The sequence below is a fragment of the Phyllobates terribilis genome, unplaced genomic scaffold (assembly GCF_046119375.1).
Source record: "Phyllobates terribilis strain yellow unplaced genomic scaffold, ASM4611937v1 Scaffold_12__6_contigs__length_324123572, whole genome shotgun sequence".
NCBI lineage: Eukaryota > Metazoa > Chordata > Amphibia > Anura > Dendrobatidae > Phyllobates > Phyllobates terribilis.
In genome coordinates, this window is record NW_027362772.1 from 33,466,522 (window position 1) to 33,491,399 (window position 24,878).

General features: G+C 38.7%; 1 protein-coding gene across 1 annotated transcript in view; it reads right to left on the bottom strand.

The window, feature by feature from the left end:
* Positions 1 to 929: 929 nt before the first annotated feature.
* LOC141171988 (B-cell receptor CD22-like) overlaps positions 930 to 24,878 on the bottom strand; it is a 197,402-nt gene continuing 173,453 nt past the window's right edge. The window contains exons 5-11 of the mRNA XM_073655742.1: positions 14,245 to 14,508; positions 11,354 to 11,596; positions 11,133 to 11,223; positions 9,761 to 9,827; positions 8,143 to 8,222; positions 5,924 to 5,978; positions 930 to 3,857 (exon numbers count right to left, since the gene is read on the bottom strand). Coding sequence (XP_073511843.1) covers positions 3,744 to 3,857; positions 5,924 to 5,978; positions 8,143 to 8,222; positions 9,761 to 9,827; positions 11,133 to 11,223; positions 11,354 to 11,596; positions 14,245 to 14,508 — 914 coding nt within the window. The 3' untranslated portion in view covers positions 930 to 3,743. The remainder of the gene's footprint in view (positions 3,858 to 5,923; positions 5,979 to 8,142; positions 8,223 to 9,760; positions 9,828 to 11,132; positions 11,224 to 11,353; positions 11,597 to 14,244; positions 14,509 to 24,878) is intronic.

Consider the following 24,878-nt stretch of genomic DNA (forward strand, 5'->3'; position numbering starts at 1 on the left):
CTATCTATCTAATCTATGTGTGATGCTCTATTCTTTCTGTTCTAAATTGTCGGGTACCGATGCTGAATTGCCGGCCGGCTTTTTTAAAGAGACGGTGCATGAAAACACTATTATTTTTTTAAATAAATCCTTTAACACTAAATGACAAGTACAGTAACCAACACAGTCACTGTACTTCTTATATATGTGACTGACATTTTTCTATCTATCTAATCTATGTGTATGCCTCTGCTGAATTGCCGGCTTTTCATGTTTCACTGTGAGCACTGTTCCCATCGATTTGGGCAACCACTGTAATGCCACAACCACCATGGCTGTGACATTACAGTGACTGGCAGACAATTCCTCCATGATGTGAATAAATCTAGTTACGCTTTTGGTGCACGAACAGTTATGGAACATAACCTCGAACAGCCGAATTTTTTTGCAAATCGTTCACGTTCGTCGAACCACTCCAACACCGCCCAAAACAGCTCGAATTTGTGATTGGCGAACAGTTCTAGTCGAACACCGCTCATCTCTAGTTATTATATCACTTTTGGCTCAATTAACATCCAAGAGCTACGACTTCTGAAAATAGCGATTCCTAGAAATTCTATTTTCAGTTTCAGCCACAAAAGTTCTGCTCTTTGGCACAAACGGTTTGATACAACATACCATGTGCCTCCAACAGTATGATGTGACACACATGCTATATTCTATATTATATGAAAAGTAATTATATATAACAAAATATATAACTAAGAATCGTATTAATATTTTGTAAGTTACACAGAGAAATGTTCCAAATTTGGTTAATTTGTCTGACTCTAAATTGAAAGAACTTAAGAAAATGAAAAGTTTCGCTTCTCTTATCTCTCACGGGCAATCATCTATATAACAAGTCTTTTATAATTCATTATTTATTGTGGTTTACAAATCCTTCCAGTAATGTAATATGTCTAATTTTTGCAAAATGTCTTATAAAGAAATATACAAAAATAAGGAAAAAAAGAATATTGGGGAAATATACTGCATTAGTAGTGAGTAGTTAAAATCTACCAAATAGCACCAGGTATTACCCATGCTTTTAAAACATGTATTTAATAGGCTGATGATAGATTTATTAGTTGTTTTTTTTTATTTGTTTTATTTCATATTTCAATTAACATTTATTGGTTTATAAACATGTTATAAAAAAAAGCCTAGAAAACTAAACTATATAAGTAAAAAAAAGCATGGGCTGCACTCATAATTATTTAAATAATTTTACAATAAAAAACAAAAAAAATGTAGAGTTGACAGCCGTCTCAATTATTTACAGGAAAACAGTCATGTAAAAAATGCAATTAATTTGCCGATATTGGGTTAATCTGCAGGTTAATAGCATTCTGAAGAGAAGTGGCTGCCACACTGAGATCACCACTGCCGGAAGGAAATTAACTTTATACCTCCTGGCAGCCTCAGGCTTTCAGTCTTTGGGTAGCGGTTGGCATGGCTTCAGTGTGTAGTGAGTGATAGCTATATCATGCCCCTGGCACTGACTGACAGCCAGCTCTAACGCTGAACAGGCTCTCAGTTATTATCAGGGGCATGGATACAGTCGCTACTCACTATTCACAGAACGGTGACTGAAGCCGCACTAACTCAACTATCCTGAGGCTGCAGGAAGGAATAAAGATCATTTACTCCAGGCAGCGGGGCTTTCAGTGCAACTTCAGAATGCTATCAACCTGAAGATAATCTATATGTCAATAGCGTTTTCTTGCATGTTAGGTTTGATTTAATAAGTTTTACCCATAGTAACAACGCAAAAACATTTGAAAAGAGTATAAAGTATTAATTTCATTGTAATTGCTTGGTTTAAATTTCTTTTTTGAAGAAATCTTAGAATTAATTTGTCCACAATGTATCTTTTAACCTTTTGAAAGCAAAAGGAAATTCTAAAAACACTGATGACTCAGTGTTATAGCAAGATTTAAAAACTACAGCAATTTTAGATATCTAAACAATTTTTTATCCATCATTGAATACTGATCTTGGAAAAAGTGAAGAATTTGAATTTAAAAATTTAGAAACAAAATTGACGCATCAGTAACAAAAAATAAATAATAAAAATAAACTCCACCCCATGTAAGTACGGAAGATTATATTAGCTCTATAAGAGAGTAATACATAAAAAATATATATTTGAAAGCTTCTGTTTCATACCGACCTATGGTTTGTGGAACCTAGAGAACTAAGGGCAGCTTTGGGCCGTCTAACACTAGATGCCAAAACTTTAAAAAAAGTTTTAATATGAAAAAGTTTGGCAATATAACAAAAACATGAAGATAAACTATGAAGAATGTAATTTGGAATTTCAATAAGTAATTCTCAAGATTTAAATAAAAAAAATTAATAATTTAATGAATAACTTAGAAAATGTACTTTTTGCTTTATCTGCATCTACTCTTTGTAGATCCATCTGAGAAAGGTCTTGGATTGTGTGACCTCTTTTTGCAAAAATTGACTACTCCTGGAAGTAAATGGCAGCTCAGTGAAAATTTTCTCACTTTGTCCAGTTTGTACTTATTCTACAAGAGAGACAATATGCAATAAACAAACAATGCAGTTGTATGTTGACCTGAATAGGGCGCTGTACATTGGCAATGCCCTCGCTATATGACAGATTTGGAGTTACTGCAAGGAAGAGGGGGTAATGATTTCCAATTCTCTATTTGCAATGCTGATAGACTACTACTACCCAAAAAGACTTAATGCTGTAGTAATAAGTTGGAAGTTTTGTATTTTTTTTAAATAAAGATTGTGATATAAACACATTGCCAAAAATGTTTGTAAAAATACATGCAACACAAAAACCTGATTTAAGCAATGTAATTTTCTGATGATAGATTTGCAGATATTAGTGGGAATATGTGAAGTCAAATCTCAGGCTATCAACTGTTTTCTTGTTCTGCTCAAATCTAAAAAAATGTTTCCTTAAAGAAACGGTCTCTTTTATGACTTATATTCCTGAAAAAAAATAAAATGGAAAAGTTTTAATAAATTATAACTCTTGGCAAAAATCCTGATAGTACCACATTGCCATCAACATTGATGAATGATTGATGATGTGGTAGAAGAAGCTGATGGCATCGTTTCTCCAGAAGGTCGCCGGAGTTGCAACTCTGCATAACTATGAGATGAATATATAAAATATATATGTATGAATTCCAAAGCTTCTGAAGAAGATGGTATAGCCATGTGCGTGGGCCCGGTATGGTGGTGTTATGAGTCTTCATAGATCCACATTATGGAGCCATAGACATTCTCTGTGACTCTGTATGGTCCATTGCTTGGGATGCAACGTTTTTAACAGAAAGTCTCTGGATAATGCAACAGACGATGGAACACATCATGTCTTCTGTTTGCATTCTCACCTTCTCATAAAATCAGAGATACGGAGACACAATGTGGACCTTAGTCTACTATAGATGCCTTATTATGCTTCCAAAAACCCATCATTACCCAAGGTGATTCATATTATCCAATAAGTGAAATTGTTTTCCTACATTAGGAGATAGATAATTGAATATATAACATCATCCAAGTTAGAGATAACACAGTGGTTGGCATTTTGTAGAGCAGTCGTTAGATAATTTCATCAAGATGCTCAGGGTAGAAGATCCAATTATGCTTTCTACACGAAATATTAACATGTTTGGTCAACTTGATTGATAATTCAGTCGTTTTATTCCCACATCACAAGAGAAACCATATTTTTAATGTTTCAAAGTTGCATAGTCCACATTGTCGTCATGGCTGACTCTGGAAGTAGGAATTATCTGGTCACGTTGAACATGGGAGATATCAGAATATTCAACTTCATGCAGGACCTGTGAAAATAAATTAACAAAGAAATCACAATGAGAATTGTCCTCTCAGAGGTTAAAGGTGGTCAGATGGATCTCCAGGTATAGCTATGTTTTAGCTTTTTACATTCCAGGTCCACAAGATGCGCATAGAATAATGAGCAAATCTTGCAAAATTCAAATTCATCAAAATGCTCGAATTTGGTCAGGAAATTCACATCAGATCAAATTTTTTTCAAATGCGAATTGGATATGCCTTATTACTTCTGGGGTCTCCAGAGTATAATAAGCGTTGGATGAAAAATAAGTAAATAAATAATCCATCACAGTTCAGATTTCCACTACTGCCGACTCTTCTTTACCTCTAAGCAGACAATGTCCTTTTTCTCCTTCTTCACTGTGTGCCAGGGCTTCCAAGAAGACCCCTGATGTGTATCGCCCAAGCACTGGCAAGAACTTTTTGCACAACGCATATTGTGATGTACACAATATGCATTTTGACATCAAAGATCTACTTGGAGCAGAGTGAGGCTGAAGGAAGAGGACATCATGTGTTGTGCAGAAGAAAAGAAGAGGTTGGATGGTGAAAAAGACAGGACAGGTGACTGCAGCAGCAGGACAGCTGATCAGAGAGGTAAGTATTGTTTTTAATTATTTTTTTCACGTCTTTAACAGTGCTCTACAAATTTGCAAAATGGCTGTCAGCCAGCGGTTATTTTGTTGCATTCACATGCAAACAATGATGACATTTCAAATTCTGGTGAAGCAAAATTGTTTTGAAAAATTGCTGGCAAATTTGATTCTCCTCAAACTGATTCACTCATATCAAGCATAAACTCAGTTATTTCTAACTCTTTTAATTGTATAGTTCCATTATAGCCCTACTAAATATTTGCTAGTCCAATGGAGATAGTGATGGAAAAATTATAGTTAGATGGTTAGTATGAATAATAATCAGTAAGAGGATCCTCTGCAATAGGGTCACTGGCATTACCATTAGACAACACTAAGGCATACAGTCCGACAAGCCCTTAGTCATCATTCTAAAACTCTCTCTGGACTAATGGTCTCAAACGTCTCCGCTCTTAGGAAAAATTTAATGTGGAACAGATTCTGGTGCACAAAACCAAACAGCAGTCAAATTCTCCAAGTTGTTAAGCACTGATGAACATATATCATTAGAAGACAAGTCAAGTTGTGGAGCACTAGTACAAAAATCTCATCAGAAGATAAACCAAGCTGTGGAGTACTGGTGAACAGATGTAGACAAAGACAAGCAAACATGTGGAACATTGTGGACAGATGTAGTCAGAGACAAGCCAAGTAGTGGAGCACTGGTGGATTGATGCCAATAGAAGACAAGTCAAGTTGTGGAGTGCTAGTGGACAGATCTCATCAGAAGACATGCCAAGCTGTGGAGTACTGGTGTACAGATCTAGACAAAGACAAACAAACAGGTGGAACATTGATGGACAGAAGTAGTCAAAGATAAGCCAAGTTGTGGAGCACTGGTGGATTGATGCCAACAGAAGACAACTCAAGTTGTGGAGCACTAGTGGACAGATCTCATCAGAAGATAAGCCAAGCTGTGGAGTACTGGTGGACAGTTGTAAACAAAGATAAGCACACTTATGGAGCATTGGTGGACAGATGTCTTCAAATATAAGCCAAGTTATAGAGCACTGGTGGATGGATGTCAACAGAAGACAAGCCATGTTGTGGTGTACAGGTGGACCTGCATTGTCAAATACAAGCCAAGTTGTAAAGCACTAGTAGGCAGACATAGCCAAAGACAAGCCAAGTTGTGGAGCACTAGTAGGCAGACATAGTCAAAGACAAGCCAAGTTGTGGAGCATTGGTGGATTGATGGTGCCAAGAAAGAAGCCAAATCACAATCCAAACAAGACACAAAAGAACAGATTACGGTGGCATCAGTAGGAACTAAGAGTGACCTAAAATAATATCCTTAATACCATATACCGCAGTGACACTTTTTGATACTACTAAAGTGGCGATGAGAAGGAGATTCACCAGAGATGAGTTATTCAGTACAGATGAATAAATAGCTAATTTTCTAACTCAACACTTACATCACTATTGCTGTAAATAACATAATTTTCATTTACATTCAACTCTACTGAAGACCTAAAATAACAAAAAAGAGTAGATCAATTTTTGTATCAGGGCTTACAATATAATAGATGTTATACTTTGCAAGATAGTAAAGTAAAAGCATAGTCATGACATTAAACTCAGGTAGATTTATAAGTCAGGGAAGAAAAATTCACACCTATAAAAAGGAGTGTGAGAAAATATAGTGGAAACTAGATAACAAATCATATATTAGATATATACAAAAATTAACTTAAAAGGAACTGTACTTTCAACATATTTTTCATCAATTAATAGTACAGGGGGTTATAAAAAAAACTTTGTAATATATTTTATCAGAGAATTCTGCTTCTTTCTCCACCTAAGAGACACTTCTCCTCCTCTCCCGTCTCCCAGACTTGTCATCCACTCAACTCAGTCTTGGCGATACTTGCCATGACAAGACAGACTGCCAGCTCCATGAGTTGTAAGTTTACAGAACCTCACTGGAGAGTGTAAGGGAATAGGAAAGAGGACAATAGTGTTAAAGCGAGCAGAGGTCTGTACAAAATTTTGCCATATTTTACTTACTAGTAATTACTGGGGAGAGTCCCCATGGAAATCCCAGTTTTGTGTTTAGAAAAACATGAAAGTCAGACCAAAAAACTTGAATCACCAGACATTCCCATGTCATATGTAAAAAAATTCCTCGACCCAATCTTGAGTTATCTATTTTAGTTATTACCTCTTAATATTGAGTTTTGAGGTTTTCTGGATATATTGTATGCCACAATTTTCTACTTGTAGTGTGAATATTACTGTGATCTTGCATTATGTCACGGTTTCACCTTTCACTGTGGCCTAGGAATGCTTTAAGTGACAGCTCAACCGCCCTATAGGATCTAGAGTGTGCTAGACTGTCAGTACTGTGAGTGACAGCCCAGTCATCCAATCTGGTGCTGGGACATGCTGGACTATCAGCATTTTGATTAACAGCCGTGCTGCTCCATCTGGCCTGGTCTGCGGGTATTTTTCAGATGCCTCCCTTCCTTAATTATTTGCTAGCTATTTAGCTTGTTAGTTATGAGCAGTCTATCGGCAGCTGTAGCTTTGCTTTGGTTGGTGTGTGCTTTGCTCTGTGTCTAATTCCCTAATCTTGTTGCCGGACCTAGGATTTGTCGTGACTATAGGTGTGTGTTATCCCTTTTGCTGTTGATACTCTATGACCTCTGGTACTTGATCCTGGACTTGGCCTCTGACTATCCATTTGTCTTACCCCATATCTTGATGTACCCTTCTGGCATTTGACCCCAGACTTTTTCCTGACCACGCCTTTGACTTACCCCTCTGTACTATGAGCCCTCCTGGTATCTGACCTCAGACCTCCTGACTACCCTGTCTCATAGCTTGTCCATGAGTAATGACTCAGTGTCACACTGCAAAGTTTTAACTCTCAAAAGCAAAAATAAAGAAAATTAAAAGAAAATAAGAAAACAACCAGAGTGAAACACAGAAAGATGGGACTGAGCTTTCTAACAAGTCTTTGACCTCACCTTAGAGCTGAATTCACAGTCAAACAGCTCAGATTTGCTGTATATTGTCTTTCATGCTGACATTGGTTATCTGTGTGTGTGCTAACTAAGAAAGAAAGAGTCAGAATTCCTCATGTCTCTGTGTCCTGTGTATGGGAAGCAACGCTGCACATAGTCCACTCCCTCCATCTTAAAGAGGATTTTAAATTAAAAGTTAGAGACCGTGGAGGAGAAAACTGGGGAAAATCCAAGATGCGGGATAAAATGATAAGAAATAGTGTTATTCCTAATGTTCGCATACAAGACAGCTGATTGTAAAAAGTTACTTGGATCTGGCCTATTGCATTATCCTTTTAAAAAGCTTATTTTATGCTCTATCTGTAGTCATAATTCTTCAAGTTTCAGAGCTGAACTCTCTCGGCATTCTATACTTCTTTAGTGACTGCAGAGATACATTATGGAAGTAATCTTTACAGCTGTGTAAAGCCAACTGATGGAAATATATAGGAAGTAAGCAGGTTATCATGTCATCCAATAAGGTCTTGTCTTGAAATCTACAATTTGAAGCCTGATAGTTAGCTTTGGAAGTCACCCATTTTTTTTATTTTTATATAGCAGGTTATTTTTTTCTCCTGGATATACAGTAACACTGGTGATAGCACTGACAACTTGCCTAAGAAACTTACATGGATCTCATGGAATCTGGTTGAGCGCTCTGATCATCGTGGATATTTCCGTAAAAATTTTCTTTTTTCACACTTGTATTCTAAAGATAAACGTAAGACAATTGAAGACTATATCTGTAAGGGCACATTAATAACACAGGTATGCAAAATTTGGGTTTATGAAATTTTTTTAAAATTCACTGACTGAATCTTATGTTTTCTTATGCCCTGGTTTAAAAGAAAACTTCTATTTTTAACCATCACATATGGAATTTGCACAAAACGTGGGTGAAATTCCATACAAGCGAGATGAACAAGAAAATTCTTTATTGTGGACAAAAATATACACAATATTATATATAAAAATTTATTGAACATTCATTCTGCAACTTTTTTGGAAATTAACTATTGTGCCTTTATTTTTCCCTTCAAAGTTTCTCTAGATACCTTTTCTCTTATAGAAGGCATCTTCTCTGTGAAGCATCCAGTAGTAGATCCCCCATCATGTTCACGTTCCATTTACCTTGGTATCGCCATTTCATCTCCTTGATATCCTGAAGAAATCTTTCTCCTTGCTCTTCACTAACAGCACCAATGTTTTCAGGAAAGTAGTTAAAATGGGAACGTAAATAAATGTAACTTCAAATTCATCAGACAACCCAAGGCTTTGAAATGTATCAGCATGTTCTCCGCGGTGGACTTAAATTTTGAATATTTGTAGTTACCTCTAAATTTCTTTATGACTACTTTAAAAGAATACCAAGCCATTTTCTCAACAGCTTTCATTTTTGTTTTGAGCACGTTGTCCTTCATGAGTTTTTGAATATCCAGACCCACAAAAATGCCTTCCTTCAGTTTTGCTTCCTACAGTCCCTGAGACTTGGTACCCAGGTACTTAAAAGTCTCTCCTTCTTTTGGTAGAGCTTTCATAAACTGCTTGATTAGTCCAAGCTTACTGTTGAGTTGTGGCAGGAGAACTTTAGTGGGATCAACTAAACTTTCCACAACTATGTTCTTGAGTCCAGGTTGCAAAGATGTTCTCATTGACCAACTTTTTCAGCTCCATTGATGAGTCGAATCCCGGCTGTCCCGTTCACACAAAGAGCAAGTACTTTGTGTATCCTCTTTGCTTCCCAAGGAGTAAAGAGATCACTATATATTGACCATCCTTGATCCTCGTAGTTAAGTTTATTGAGAATGAAGTCTAAATTCTCTTACCTTTCCTTCAAGTGCACATAATGCCATACAGGCACTGAAGCATACTTGCTGCCATTGCGCAGTAGCACAGCTTTCAGACATTTTTGGATGAATCAATAAAGAGTCTCCACTCGCTCACATTGTAATGACACCAAAATCATCCACCAAAGGTCATGCAAAGGAGTCAGAGTATGGTGCAAGAAAAAGTCTATGGAGTCAGTGTTTGTGAAAAAACTGTACGTAATGGAATTTTTTCGATATTTTTACTGAGTTTCGCTATCAAAAGTATACAAAAATCACCTCTTACTTTTTAAACAATTTTACCCTTGCAGACCTGTGTACTTATACTATGTATTCTATGATGACATTACAGAATTAAACATTTAGTTTACTATATAATTATGCAACATAAATTCCAGACCGCCCAATAGAAAACACTCACATAGTGAAGCATCCTGGCGGATGTTGTGTGTTTTCGGGAAGCTTGAAAAGAAGACTTGTAGATTTTTCTGTTAAAATGATAAAATTCTATAATTACAAATACTTTCAAAATAAAATGATATATTGTTATTGTTTCCCAGATGGGGAGATATTATATGAATAGGTGTAGAAAGATAGGTTGATACATAGAGAAATAGTATAAAAAAAATTAAAGAGATTACACACTACTTTAACATCAATGACCATTTCTTAAGTTAGGTCATCAATGTCTTATCGGTGGAGATGTGACACAATGCAGTCCCACCGATCAGCAGTTCTAGGTGCAGGCAGCTGATTGAACTGCTTAGTTATGGAGCTTCTCCGTCTACAGATAGTAGCTGCGGCTGGGAATTGCAAATGCGGACCCAATTCAGGATAGGTCATCAATGTGTGATCGGTGGAATGCGACACCCTACATCCTTGCCAATCAGCTGGTTTAGGTACTGGCAGCAGTTGTAACTGCTCAGTTACAAAGCTGCTCCATCTACTGACAGTGGCTGTGGCCGGGTACAGCAAATTGGCCCTCATTCAAATTAACAGGGGGCAGATGTGCAGTACTCGGCAGCCGCCACTATAAATAAACAGAGCAGATTCGTAACTGAGCAGTTTTGGCTGCCGCCGGTACCTAGAATAGCTAATCAGCAGGGCTGCAGGCTATTGTATCCCCACTGGTCAGACATTGGTGAACTATGTTAAGGATAGGTCATCAATGTTAAGTTAAAGTAATGGAAAACCTCTTTAAATTGGCTATATATATCAGTTGTCAAACCCGCTGATTTCAGAGGGGCCAATTGATCATCCAAAATGTCTGGAGGCCCTCCCAACTTCCCCTCGTTGGCAGATATTAGAGATAAAAATTGAACTTTTGTAATTCACTGTCCATCAGTTTGTTTCTTAAAGATAGGTCAGCAAATTATCCCCTTTTTTCAACTGAGAATGGTCAAAGCTAGAATCCATGTGTAAGGAGCCATGAAAGACTTAATGTACATGGCCAGCCTTAAGTCCCACACAGCAGATAAAAGTTGTCTGAACCCAGAAACTTCAACCATGGGGCACCTGACTCTCCTCTCACACATGATGTTGGGGGAGAAAAGGTTCCTGCTTGTCGAATTTCAGTGGTCAGCTCTTTTGTCCATTATGGAGTTAAATCATTGCCTGAGGAGTCTAGCGGTGGCTCCATCACAGAGAACACGTGAGTGATTGACCCAGCCGAGCGTTCTTGTGTATGGGGGAGTCGGAAGATTGCTTTCAGCTGAACAATTATTTGGCCAACGTAATGCATTTACTTTTTCAGATAAATATGTATTTTCCTTTCATTATCTCTCTTTAATTACCTTATACAAAAACAAATGACCAGAATGAAAAGCAGCAGAAATAAAACCCCAAAAACTGTGCCTAAAATGAGAGGTAAATTCATGGTATCACCTGCAAGAAAGCAGAAACAAAGTCATTACTTGAAGAGTCTCCGGCACCTCCTTCTGCCCTTTATATGTAAGGACTACTCTCATCTGTACTAGAACGATTATGTAGTACTGAAACCCTCATCATCACTAACATCGCATGTAGATCTCATCAGAAGAGGAGTTCCCGGCACTGTTGTGAGCGATACATGAATATTTCCCGTAGTTCTCTTCTTTGTTGTCTATGGTTAGAGTCTTCTCTGTCTCACTCTGTAATATGGATCCTTCCTTCATCCATGTGTAGTGAGTTACATCAGGTCGGCTGCTTAGGAAGTCACAGATCAATTTAGTAAAATCAGTTTTATTCTTCAAGGTGATGTGGACTCCTGAGGCTGGATCTACAGGAGGGAGGCAAAAAAGTAGATAAGAGAACAACAAAACTTTTAAATTTATCATATCAAGTATTGGCAAATTACTTGGAAGAAAATGAAAAGAAATCAACAGCAATTCCATTGGATTTCTCTATTATAGAATTCTTAAAAATTGCATGTTAAAGAGTAACTAAACTTTTAGCAAGTTCTCTTCAACTAAAGGAAGCGAGAGTTCACTCTGGGCAGACTCCACTCGCTCTAGAACCCAAAAGATGGGAGATCCGTGTGCTGATTTATTTAGATGCGATTCATGGAACTTCCCCAGTAATACAGTTTGCAGACAGGACTCCTGCATCACTTTTCAGCATGAAAGAAACAACTTTAACCCAAATAAATTTTTTCAGGAATTGCCATTTCCTGCATAAAAAAAAATAAAATAAAAGTTGAGTTACTTTTTATCTTTATTTTTAAATTTTACTACTTTTCCAAACTAAAAAAAAACTTACAAAAATGCAATTTAGTTATATTCTGAAAGCTATATTTTCTTATGTCTATGGCGTCATGTAACGTCTTGTTTTTGTGGGGAAAGTTTAACATTTTAAAGTAAATACTGCAAAACTTATTTAACACTTATTCTCTAACTTTTTATGATGCAATATTAGCGAAAAAGATGCAGCTCTGTCTTATCTGTTCTTACAGAGTGGGATGTATAACGTAATACATTAAAAGTTTAGACTATTTCGGGGGATGGGATACTATTTCTTTATGTTTATACTGTATTTATGTGATGAATAGGATTGTGGTGGTCGAATTAAATTTTAACATTTTTGCGTTATTTCAATATTATTGAAAAAGTATTTTACTTTATTTTTCATTTTTTTTGTTTAGTCCTACTAGACATACATTTTTTTCCTTTTTAATCTTATTTTCTTATTTTCTTTAGTCTCAGAAAACATGCAATCACTTGGTTATGGGTACTGTATAATGTACCACAATAGTTCAATATTGCAATGTGTTGTCCTGTATTTGCAAACATGGAAACCTTCTTTACTTGTTTTGACAACTCGCTGACACCACAAGATAGCCTTAAAGGGAGTAAGGATAATGCAGTGAAAGAAATCATCCTACCCACGCCATCTTGCTACCCGCTTAATCACCATGTGGAGGCATCTAATCTGTAAAATTTCCAGGTTCAGCGTAATCTCCAATCTTGGCAATTGCAGGTAGATGTAATTTGTATACCAGAACCAACATGCACAGCAAATGGAGCAGACTGAGTTCCTAAAACTGCTCCATACATTGCCTGTCATTAATGTTCTCCAACATAATGCACAGCACTCTAATAAAGCATATAAATCTAGTTTCTGTGATAATACAATATATGATCTCAGAAAGAAGAAGAGATTCGACGTGCATTTCGCCCTGCTTGTGTCTTCTTCACTTCATTCTTCCCCCGTAAGAAGCAAGTGAGGCGAAACACGCGTCGGGGTAGAAGGACACACCAGCCTGTCAGATCTTTAGCAATTCCTTGACTATAGGACTTAGGTATTTATTCCATTCACAATTAAACTGATATTTTTATTTCAGGAAACAGCAATGTTTGCATCAAGATTCTATGTTGAGACCTTGGCCAACAAAGATTATAATGGGAAGGAAACTCTATTCTTTATAAGCAATAGCATTATATTACCTGTACTTCTATAAAGGTTTGTTTAGGCAATTGGTCTATACTATTGTTGCCATATACAGGTTTTTCTGATGTCCCTCTCAACTAGAGATACTCCTTATTTTACATAGTTTTTTAATTATCATTTTATATTTGATCTCAATAAACTTTGAATTTTTTTTAACCATCTCATAGATCTTCTTTTTCTTTCTGGGATCTGTCTCAGTTGTGTCAGAGGTGACAGACAGTCACCCTGTAGTGGGTTGTAGGAGATCTCTACATTTGGCATTGCAGACAGCCTCTTAGATAAGAGGCTGTCTTTAGGACCATGCGGCTACGTCTCTCTTGCTAATTAGCTCTCTGGACTGGGTATATATATACCTGGTGTGTCTGAGAGAGAGTCGCCGGCTATATCCATTTCTACTTGTGAAGCTAAGCAAGAGCAGTACTTCATCCTCTCTGGAGCTTGAGGCCGTGTGCTTATTTGGAGTTCATCTAAATCTAAGCCATTTTCCCCTGTTTTGTCTTCCCTTGTTGTCTATAAAGTTTAGTAGAGATCGACTAGTGCTCATCTCCTTCCATCCCTAGCCGTAGTCATATGCCAGGGAGAGCAGGGCGATGCACGCGTGTGGCGATTGCTGAGGAGGCAATATAGGGATGATAGTTGAGACAGGGTGATGCTAGACAAGACTAGGAGATCTCCACTTCCCCCCTTTCCCTAGTGTCTGGGCTCCCTTGCCCTTTTCCCTCTGTGTTGCACTAAGTTTTCCCCCCACCTGGCGTGACATGATCACATAGTATCACAGAAACTAGATTTAAATCCATACATTTCCTTCAATCTTTGGAAGAGATTGGAAATGATTAAATGATACAATTCTGACTGTTGCTGCATCATTAGGTCAAAAGAAATATTTTACAACTTTATTTTTACATTCATGACATTACTTAAATATTTTGAATTTTATAAATTATACCCTTTTTACTGTATGGTATTCCAGTGTGCACTTACATAGTACAGGCATCTCCATCAGGGCTGATTCTCCTGTACCCACAGTATTTATTGCCATGCAGGAATACGGCTCCATGTCCCGGGTCACATTAATTATTCCAATCTTCCTTCCGTTATATGGTAATTTGGTTTTGTTTTTCCCCTTGTACCATTCATACTCGCGTACATCAGGTTTGGAGGAGCCGTTACATTGTAACGTCACATTGCTTCCTTCTATTAATTCATCGTTTCCAATAATTGTGAGGGTCACATTTTGAGGGGAATCTGTAATAATAAATTACAGTTGTTAGTTGACTTATGTGAATCCTGCAGATAAAAAAAAATTGAAATAATAGGTGTAGTGTCTTTATTAAAGGGATTTTCAAAACTTTTCTTTTACTTGAAAGTACGGCTCTGGGATGCTAAAGAAAAAAAGAAGAAAATGGCATAGTTATCTACTGATCCTTCTTTGCTTTTGCTGATCGCTTTCCTTTGTTTTCTTCTTACATAGTTGCCACATCACCAATTGCTGGTGCAATTGGCTCCAGTACTCAAGTTCTGACCATGCAGGAAGGGAAAAAAAAAGCCGTGGAGGACAGAGCCAGTTAAACAGTATAGAAGAAGGGGATTGATAGATCAATGAATGCCATTTCTTATTTTTTTAGTTTTCTTAAATTAGGGTCATATATCACAGGAAAGAAAGGAATGGAAACTCCTTTAAGTTTGTCTCTACCCCACTACGATCAGTGCAGTAAAATTAATAGTTGGCAATGAAGTCTCATCACTTACAAGCCACCTGTATTGTTATGACTGTCCACTCATTATAACCATTACATGTTTAGATATACGGTAGTTTGATATAACTTTCTGGACTGAAATTGTTACTTACTAGTGATGAGCGAGTATGTTTTGTTAACCCTTTCGCTGAGTATGCTTGGGCGAGCACCAAGTAGTTACAGCTGCTCGGTGATATGTTTGAATCAGGACCTAGCCATGTGAATACCTCTCTAAGAGACCTCCGTCTGCTTATGTGTGGGAAAGTCAGATCCTGATGCATTTAAAACCACCTGCGGCATGGGGGTGGAGTGCTCAGTCAAAGCTTAAAAAAAAATGTTTCATTTATTTCTATTTTGTACAGCAGTAATGCTATTCATATTTCACATTTCATATCTATATACTCAGTGTTACAGTGTGCTACTTTATTTGTTCATTATATATGGAGGTAGCTGCTCTTAGTAAGCACCTGTTCACACCTATTTTTTGTAGTGGAAGTGCCGTCATTTTCTTTGTTACTAGATTCAGCGTTGACTGAGCACTCCACCCTCACCCCCATGCCGCAGGTGGTTTTAAATGCATCAGGATCTGACTTTCCCACACATAAGCAGACGTAGGTCTCTTAGAGAGGTATTCACATTGGTAGGTCCTGACATCGAGAAATGCCTTACCGCGGCCGTCAGGTACACATGAATTGGTCAATTTATGCGCTAAGATTTCTCATTTATTTTACAGCAGTAATGCTATTCATTTTTCACACTTCCTATTTACATGCGCTAAAATAAATTTTCAAAAATTTTTTTCATTTATTTCTATTTTCTACAGCAGTTATGCTATTCACATTTCATATTTCATATCTATATACTCAGTGTTAAAGTGTGCTACTTTATTCTTCCTGTACACTGTTGGCCTAAGCAGTGAATGGAAGGCTTTCGAAAAATTATGAGGAACTGCAATGACCCTTGAAACAGACGTGGATTACAGCGTACTAAAAACCTTCCACCCATTATTGGGGAGTGGGTCTCCCTTAGTTTTCGCTTATGCATTGAAACGCAAAAGCTGACTAAAATTAGGAGGAAATGCAATGCCTGTTGGAAGAGTCGTGGAGATTAGAGGTGATTAAAAACAATATTTCAATTCCCCTTGGAAGAGCTGTGGAGTTCAGAGTGGTTTAACAAGATGGTTTTAATGCCCCTTGGAAGATCCGTGGAGGTCACAGTAGCTTAACAAGACGGTTTTAATGCCCCTTGGAAGAGTGGTGGAGGTGGCAGTGGAGTAAAAAGACAATATCAATGCCACTTGGAAGAGCAGTGGAGTTCAGGGTGGTTTAACAAGACGGTTTTAATGCCTCTTGGTAGAGTGGTGGAGGTCGCAGTGGAATAAAAAGACAATATCAATGCCGATTGGAAGAGCTGTGGAGTTAAGGCTGGTTTAACAAGATGGTTTTAATGCCCCTTGGAAGAGTGGTGGAGGTCGTAGTGGAATAAAAAGACAATATCAATGCCCCTTGGAAGAGCTGTGGAGTTCAGAGTGGTTTAACAAGACGGTTTTAATGTCCCTTGGAAGAGTGGTGGAGGTCGCAGTGGAATAAAAAGACAATATCAATGCCCCTTGGAAGAGCTGTGGAGTTCAAAGTCGTTTAACAAGACGGTTTTAAAGCCCCTTGGAAGAGTTGTGGAGGTCGCAGAGGAATAAAAAGACAATATCAATGCCCCTTGGAAGAGCTGTGGAGTTCAGAGTGGTTTAACAAGACAGTTTTAATGCCCCTTGGAAGAGTGGTGGATGTTGCAGTCGAATTAATAGACGATAACAATGCCCCTTGGAAGAGCTGTGGAGTTCAGAGTGGTTTAACGAGACGGTTTTAATGCCCCTTGAAAGAGTGGTGGAGGTTGCAGTGGAATAAAAAGACAATATCAATGCCCCTTGGAAAAGCTGTGGAGTTCAGAGAGGTTTAACAATACGGTTTTAATGCCCTTTGGAAGAGTGGTGGAGGTCACAGTGGAATAAAAAGACAATATCAATGCCCATTGGAAGAGTGGTGGAAGTTGCAGTGGAATAAAAAGACAATATCAAGGCCCCTTGGAAGAGCTGTGGAGATCAGATCTAATTAAAAACAACATTTCAATGCCCCTTGGAAGAGCTGTGGAGTTCACAGTGTTTTAACAAGACGGTTTTAATGCCCCTTGGAAGAGATGTGGAGGTCGCACTGGTATAAAAAGACAATATCAATGCACCTTGGAAGAGCTGTGGAGTTCACAGTGGTTTAACAAGATGGTTTTAATGCCCATTGGAATAGTGGTGGAGGTCGCAGTGGAATAAAAAGACAATATCAATGCCCCTTGGAAGAGTCGTGGAGATTAGAGGTAATTAAAAACAACATTTCAATGCCCCTTGGAAGAGCTGTGGAGTTCAGAGTGGTTTAACAAGATGGTTTTAATGCCCCTTAGAAGATGCGTGGAGGTCACAGTAGCTTAACAAGATGGTTTTAATGCCCCTTGGAAGAGTGGTGGAGGTGGCAGTGGAATAAAAAGACAATATCAATGCCACTTGGAAGAGCAGTGGAGTTCAGGGTGGTTTCACAAAACGGTTTTAATGCCTCTTGGTAGAGTGGTGGAGGTCGCAGTGGAATAAAAAGACAATATCAATGCCCCTTAGAAGAGCTGTGGAGTTAAGCCTGGTTTAACAAGATGGTTTTAATGCCCCTTGGAAGAGTGGTGGAGGTCGCAGTGGAATAAAAAGACAATATCAATGCCCCGTGGAAGAGCTGTGGAGTTCAGAGTGGTTTTACAAGACGGTTTTAATGCCCCTTTGAAGAGTGGTGGAGATCGCAGTGGAATAAAAAGACAATACCAATGCCCCTTGGAAGAGCTGTGGAGTTCAGAATGGTTTAAAAATACGGTTTTAATCTCCCTTGGAAGAGTGGTGGAGGTCGCAGTGGAATAAAAAGACAATATCAATGCCCCTTGGAAGAGCTGTGGAGTTCAGAGTCGTTTAACAAGACAGTTTTAATGCCCCTTGTAAGAGTTGTGGAGGTCACAGAGGAATAAAAAGACAATATCAATGCCCCTTGGAAGAGCTGTGGAGTTCAGAGTGGTTTAACAAGACAGTTTTAATGCCCCTTGGAAGAGTGGTGGAGGTTGCAGTGGAATTAAAAGACAATAACAATGCCCCTTTTAAGAGCTGTGGAGTTCAGAGTGGTTTAACAAGACGGTTTTAATGCCCCTTGAAAGAGTGGTGGAGGTTGCAGTGGAATAAAAAGACAATATCAATGCCCCTTGGAAAAGCTGTGGAGTTCAGAGAGGTTTAACAATACGGTTTTAATGCCCTTTGGAAGAGTGGTGGAGGTCACAGTGGAATAAAAAGACAATATCAATGCCCATTGGAAGAGTGGTGGAAGTTGCAGTGTAATAAAAAGACAATATCAATGCCCCTTGGAAGAGCTGTGGAGATTAGATCTAATTAAAATCAACATTTCAATGCCCCTTGGAAGAGCTGTGGAGTTCACAGTGTTTTAACAAGACGGTTTTAATGCCCCTTGGAAGAGATGTGGAGGTCGCACTGGTATAAAAAGACAATATCAATACCACTTGGAAGAGCTGTGGAGTTCAGAGTGGTTTAACAAGATGGTTTTAATGCCCCTTGGAATAGTGGTGGAGGTCGCAGTGGAATAAAAAGACAATATCAATGCCCCTTGGAAGAGTCGTGGAGATTAGAGGTAATTAAAAACAACATTTCAATGCCCTTTGGAAGAGCTGTGGAGTTCAGAGTGAATTAACAAGATGGTATTAATGCCCCTTGGAAGAGACGTGGAGGTCGCACTGGAATAAAAAGACACTATCAATGCCCCTTGGAAGAGCTGTGGAGTTCAGAGTGGTTTAACAAGACGGTTTTAATGCCCCCTGGAAGAGTGGTGGAGGTCGCAGTGGAAGAAAAAGACAATATCTATGCCCCTTGGAAGAGCTGTGGAGTTCAGAGTGGTTTAACAAGACGGTTTTAATGCCCCCTGGAAGAGTGGTGGAGGTCGCAGTGGAATAAAAAGACAATATCAATGCCCCTTGGAAGAGCTGTGGAGTTCAGAGTGGTTTAACAAGACAGTTTTAATGCCCATTGTAAGAGTGGTGGAGGTCACAGTGGAATTAACAGACAATATCAATGTCCCTTGGAAGAGCTGTGGATTTCAGAGAGGTTTAACAAGACGGTTTTAATGCCCCTTGAAGGAGTGTTGGAGGTCGCACTGGAATAAAAAGACAATATCAATGCCCCTTGGAAAAGCTGTGGAGTTCAGTGTGGTTTACAAGATGGTTTTAATGCCCCTTGGAAGAGTGGAGGAGGTCGCAGTGGAATAAAAAGACAATATCAATGCCCCTTGAAAGAGTTGTGGAGGTCGCAGTGGAATAAAAGACAATATCAATGCCCCTTGGAAGAGCTGTGGAGATTAGATGTAATTAAAAACAACATTTCAATGCCCCTTGGAATAGCTGTAGAGTTCTCAGTGTTATAACAAGATGGTTTTAATGCCCCTTGGAAGACACGTGGAGGTCGCACTGGTATAAAATTACAATTTCAATGCCCCTTGGAAGAGCTGTGGAGTTCAGAGTGGTTTAACAAGATGGTTTTAATGCCCCTTGGAATAGTGGTAGAGGTCGCAATGAAATAAAAAGACAATATCAATGCCCGTTGGAAGAGTTGTGGAGATTAGAGGTTATTAAAAACAACATTTCAATGCCCCTTGGAAGAGCTGTGGAGTTCACAACGGTTTAACAAGATGGTTTTAATGCCCCTTGGAAGAGACGTGGAGGTCACAGTAGCTTAACAAGATGGTGTTAATAACCCTTGGAAGAGTGGTGTAGGTCGCAGTGGAATAAAAAGAAAATATCAATGCCCCTTGGAAGAGTGGGGGAAGTCGCAGTGGAATAAAAAAACAATATCAATGCCCCTTGGAAGAGCTGTGGAGATTAGATGTAATTAAAAACAACATTTCAATGCCCCTTGGAAGAGCTGTGGAGTTCACAGTGTTTTAACATGACGGTTTTAATGCCCCTTGGAACAGACGTGGAGGTCGCACTGGAATAAAAAGACAATATCAATTCCCCTTGGAAGAGCTGTGGAGTTCAGAGTGGTTTAACAAGATGGTTTTAATGCCCCTTTGAATAGTGGTGGAGGTCGCAGTGGAATAAAAAGACAAAATCAATGCCCTTTGGAAGAGTCGTGTTTAGAGGTAATTAAAAACAACTTTTCAATGCCCCTTGGAAGAGCTGTGGAGTTCATTGTTGTTTAACAAGATGGTTTGAATGTCCCTTGGAAGAGACGTGGAGGTCGCTCTGGAACAAAAAAACACTATCAATGCCCCTTGGAAGAGTTGTGGATTTCAGAGTGGTTTAACAAGATGGTTTTAATGCCCCTTGGAAAAGAGGTTGAGGTCGCAGTGGAATAAAAAGACAATATCAATGCCCCTTGGAAGAGTCATGGAGATGAGATGTAATTTTAAACAACATTTCAATGCCCCTTGGAAGAGCTGTGGAGTTCAAACTGGTATAACAAGACGGTTTTAATGCCTCTTGGAAGACACGTGGAGGTTTCACTGGAATAAAAAGACAATATCAATGCCGCTTGGAAGAGCTGTTGAGTTCAAAGTGGTTTAACAAGACGGTTTTAATGCCCCTTGGAAGAGTGGTGGAGGTCGCAGAGGAATAAAAAGACAATATCAATACTCCTTAGAAGAGCTGAGGAGTTCATATTTGTTTAACAAGACGGTTTTAATACCCCTTGAAAGAGTGGTGGAGGTCGCAGTGGAATAAAAAGACAATATCAATGCCCCTTGGAAGAGTGGAGGAGATTAGAGGTAATTAAAAACAACATTTCAATGCCCCTTGGAAGAGCTGTGGAGTTCACAATGGTTTAACAAGATGGTTTTAATGACCCTTGGAAGAGACGTGGAGGTCACAGTAGCTTAACAAGATGGTGATAATGACCCTTGAAAGAGTGGTGGAGGTCGAAGTGGAATAAAAAGACAATATCAATGCACCTTGGAAGAGTGGTGGAAGTTACAGTGGAATAAAAAGACAATATCAATGCCCCTTGGAAGAGCTGTGGAGATTAGATGTAATTAAAAACAACATTTCAATGCCCCTTGGAAGAGCAGTGGAGTTCACAGTGTTGTAACAAGACGGTTTTAATGCCCCTTGGAAGAGACGTTGAGGTCGCACTGGTATAAAAAGACAATATCAATGCCCCTTGGAAGAGCTGTGGAGTTCAGAGTGGTTTAGCAAGATGGTTTTAATGCCCCTTGGAATAATGGTGGAGGTTGCAGTGGAATAAAAAGACAATATCAATGCCCCTTGGAAGAGTCGTGGAGTTTAGAGGTAACAAAAAAGAACATTTCAATGCCCCTTGGAAGAGCTGTGGAGATCAGAGTGGTTTAACAAGACGGTTTTAATACACCCTTGGAAGAGTGGTGGAGGTCGCAGTGGAATAAATAGACAATATCAATGCCCCTTGGAAGAGCTGTGAAGTTCAGAGTGGTTTATCAAGACGGTTCTAATGCCCCTTGGAAGAGTGGTGGTGGTCGTAGTGGAATAAAAAGCCAATGTCAATGCCCTTTGGAAAAGTTGTGGAGATTAGCGGTAATTAAAAACAACATTTCAATGACCCTTGGAAGAGTTGTGGAGTTCAAAGTGGTTTAACAAGATTGTTTTAATGACCCTTGGAAGAGTGGTGGAGGTCGCAGTGGAATAAAAAGACAATATCAATGCCCCTTGGAACAGTCATGGAGATTAGAGGTTATTAAAAACAACATTTCAATGCCCCTTGGAAGACCTGTGGAGTTTAAAGTGGTGTAACAAGACGGTTTTAATGCCCCATGGAAGAGTGGTGGAGGTCGCAGAGGAATAAAAAGACAATATCAATACTCCTTGGAAGAGATGAGGAGTTCATATTTGTTCAACAAGACGGTTTTAATACCCCTTGAAAGAGTGGTGGAGGTCGCAGTGGAATAAAAAGACAATATCAATGCCCCTTGGAACAGTCGTGGAGATTAGAGGTAATGAAAAACAACATTTCAATGCCCCTTGGAAGAGCTGTGTAGTTCACAATGGTTTAACAAGATGGTTTTAATGCCCCTTGGAAGAGACGTGGAGGTCACAGTTGCTTAACAAGATGGTGTTAATGACCCATGGAAGAGTTGTGGAGGTCGAAGTGGAATAAAAAGACAATATCAATGCCCCTTGCAAGAGTTGTGGAAGTCACAGTGTAATAAAAAGACAATATCAATGCCCTTTGGAAGAGATGTTTAGATTAGATGTAATTAAAAACAACATGTCAATGCCCCTTGGAAGAGCTGTGGAGTTCAGAGTGTTTTAACAAGACAGTTTTAATGCCCCTTGAAAGAGTGGTGGAGGTCGCAGTGGAATAAAAAGACTATATCAATGCCCCTTGGAAAAGCTGTGGAGTTCAGTGTGGTTTAACAAGATGGTTTTAATGCCCCTTGGAAGAATGGAGGAGGTCGCAGTGGAATAAAAAGACAATATCAATGCCCCTTGGAAAAGTGGTGGAAGTCGCAGTGGATTAAAAAGACAATATCAATGCCCCTTGAAGGAGCTGTGGAGATTAGAAGTAAATAAAAACAACATTTCAATGCCCCTTGGAAGAGCTGTAGAGTACACAGTGTTTTAACAAGACAGTTTTAATGCCCCTTGGAAGAGACGTGGAGGTCGAACTGGAATAAAAAGTTAATATCAATGCTCCTTGGAAGAGCTGTGGAGTTCAGAGTGGTTTAACAAGATGGTTTTAATGCCCCTTGGAATAGTGGTGGAGGTCACAGTGGAAAAAAAAGACAATATCAATGCCCCTTGGAACAGTCGTGGAGATTAGAGGTTATTAAAAACAACATTTCAATGCCCCTTGGAAGAGCTGTGGAGTTCAAAGTGGTTAAACAAGACGGTTTTAATGCCCCTTGGAAGAGATGTGGAGGTTTCACTGGAATAAAAAGACAATATCAATGCGCATTGGAAGAGCTGTTGAGTTCAAAGTGGTTTAACAAGACGGTTTTAATGCCCCTTGGAAGAGTGGTGGAGGTCGCAGAGGAATAAAAAGACAATATCAATACTCCTTGGAAGAGCTGAGGCGTTCATATTTGTTTAACAAGACGGTTTTAATACCCCTTGAAAGAGTGGTGGAAGTCGCAGTGGAATAAAAAGACAATATCATTGCCCCTTGGATGAGTCGTGGAGATCAGAGGTAATTAAAAACAACATTTAAATGCCCCTTGGAAGAGCTTTGGACTTCACAATGGTTTAACAAGATGGTTTTAATGCCCCTTGGAAGAGACGTGGAGGTCACAGTAGCTTAACAAGATGGTGTTAATGTCCCTTGGAAGAGTGGTGGAGGTCGCAGTGGAATAAAAAGACAATATCAATGCTCCTTGGAAAAGCTGTGGAGATCAGAGTTGTTTAACAACACTGTTTTAATGCCCCTTGGAAGAGTGGTGGGGGTCGCAGTGGAATAAAAAGACAATATCAATGCCCCTTGGAAGAGTCATAGAGATTAGAGGTAATTAAAAACAACATTTAAATTCCCCTTGGAAGAGCTGTGGAGTTAAAAATGGTTTAACAAGATGGTTTTAACCCCTTCAGGACCCAGCCTATTTTGACCCTAAAGACCTTGGCATTTTTGTAAATTCTGACCAGTGTCCCTTTACGAAGTAAAAACTCTGGAACGCTTCAACGGATCCTAGCGATTCTGAGATTGTTTTTTCGTGACATATTGAGCTTCATGTTAGTATTAAATTTAGGTCGATAATATTTGCGTTTATTTGTGAAAAAATCAAAAATATGGGAAAAAATTTGAAAATTTTGCAATTTTCACATTTTGAATTTTTTTTCTACTAAACCAGAGAGTGATGTGACATAAAATAGTTAATAAATAACATTTCCCACATGTCTACTTTACATCAGCACAATTTTGGAAAAAAAAAAATGTTGGTAGGAAGTTTGAAGGGTTCAAAATTCATCAGCAATTTATCTTTTTTCCAGCAAAATTTACAAAACCATTTTTTTAGTGACCACATCACATTTGAAGTCCCTTTGAGGGGTCTTTATGACAGAAAACACCCAAAAGTGACACCATTCCAAAAACTGCACCCCTCAAGCTACTCAAAACTACATTCAAGAAGATTATTAACCCTTCAGGTGCATCACAGGAACTAAAGCCACATGGAAGAAAAAAATGAACATTTTTATTTTTCTAACAAAATTTTTTTTTAGCCTAAATTTTTTAATTTTCACATGGGTAACAGGATAAAATGCATCCTAAAATTTGTTGGTCAATTTCTCCTTAGTACACTGATACCTCATATGTGGTCATAAACCACTGTTTGGGCACACGGCAGGGCTCAGAAGGGAAGGAGCGCCATTTTACTTTTTGAATGGAAAATTAGCTCCAAAAGTCAAATTGCGCTCCTTCTCTTCTGAGCCCTGTCATGTGCCCAAACAGTGGTTTATGACCACATATGAGGTATCAGTGTACTCAAGAGAAATTGACCAATACATTTTAGGATGCATTTTATCCTGTTACCCATGTGAAAATTAAAAAATTTAGGCTAAAAGAAAATTTTTGTGAAAAAAAAAGTACTTTTTTGTTTTCACAGATCATTTTGTGAAGCACCTGGGGGTTCCAAGTGCTCACTATGCATCTAGATAGGTGCCTTGGGGGGTCTAGTTTCCAAAATGGGGTCACTTGTGGGGGAGCTCCACTGTTTAGGCACATTAGGGGCTCTCCAAACGCAACATGGTGTCCGCTAACAATTTGAGCCAATTTTCCATTCAATTTGTTAGCGGACACCATGTCGCGTTTGGCGAGCCGCTGTGTGGCCAAACATTGGAGCT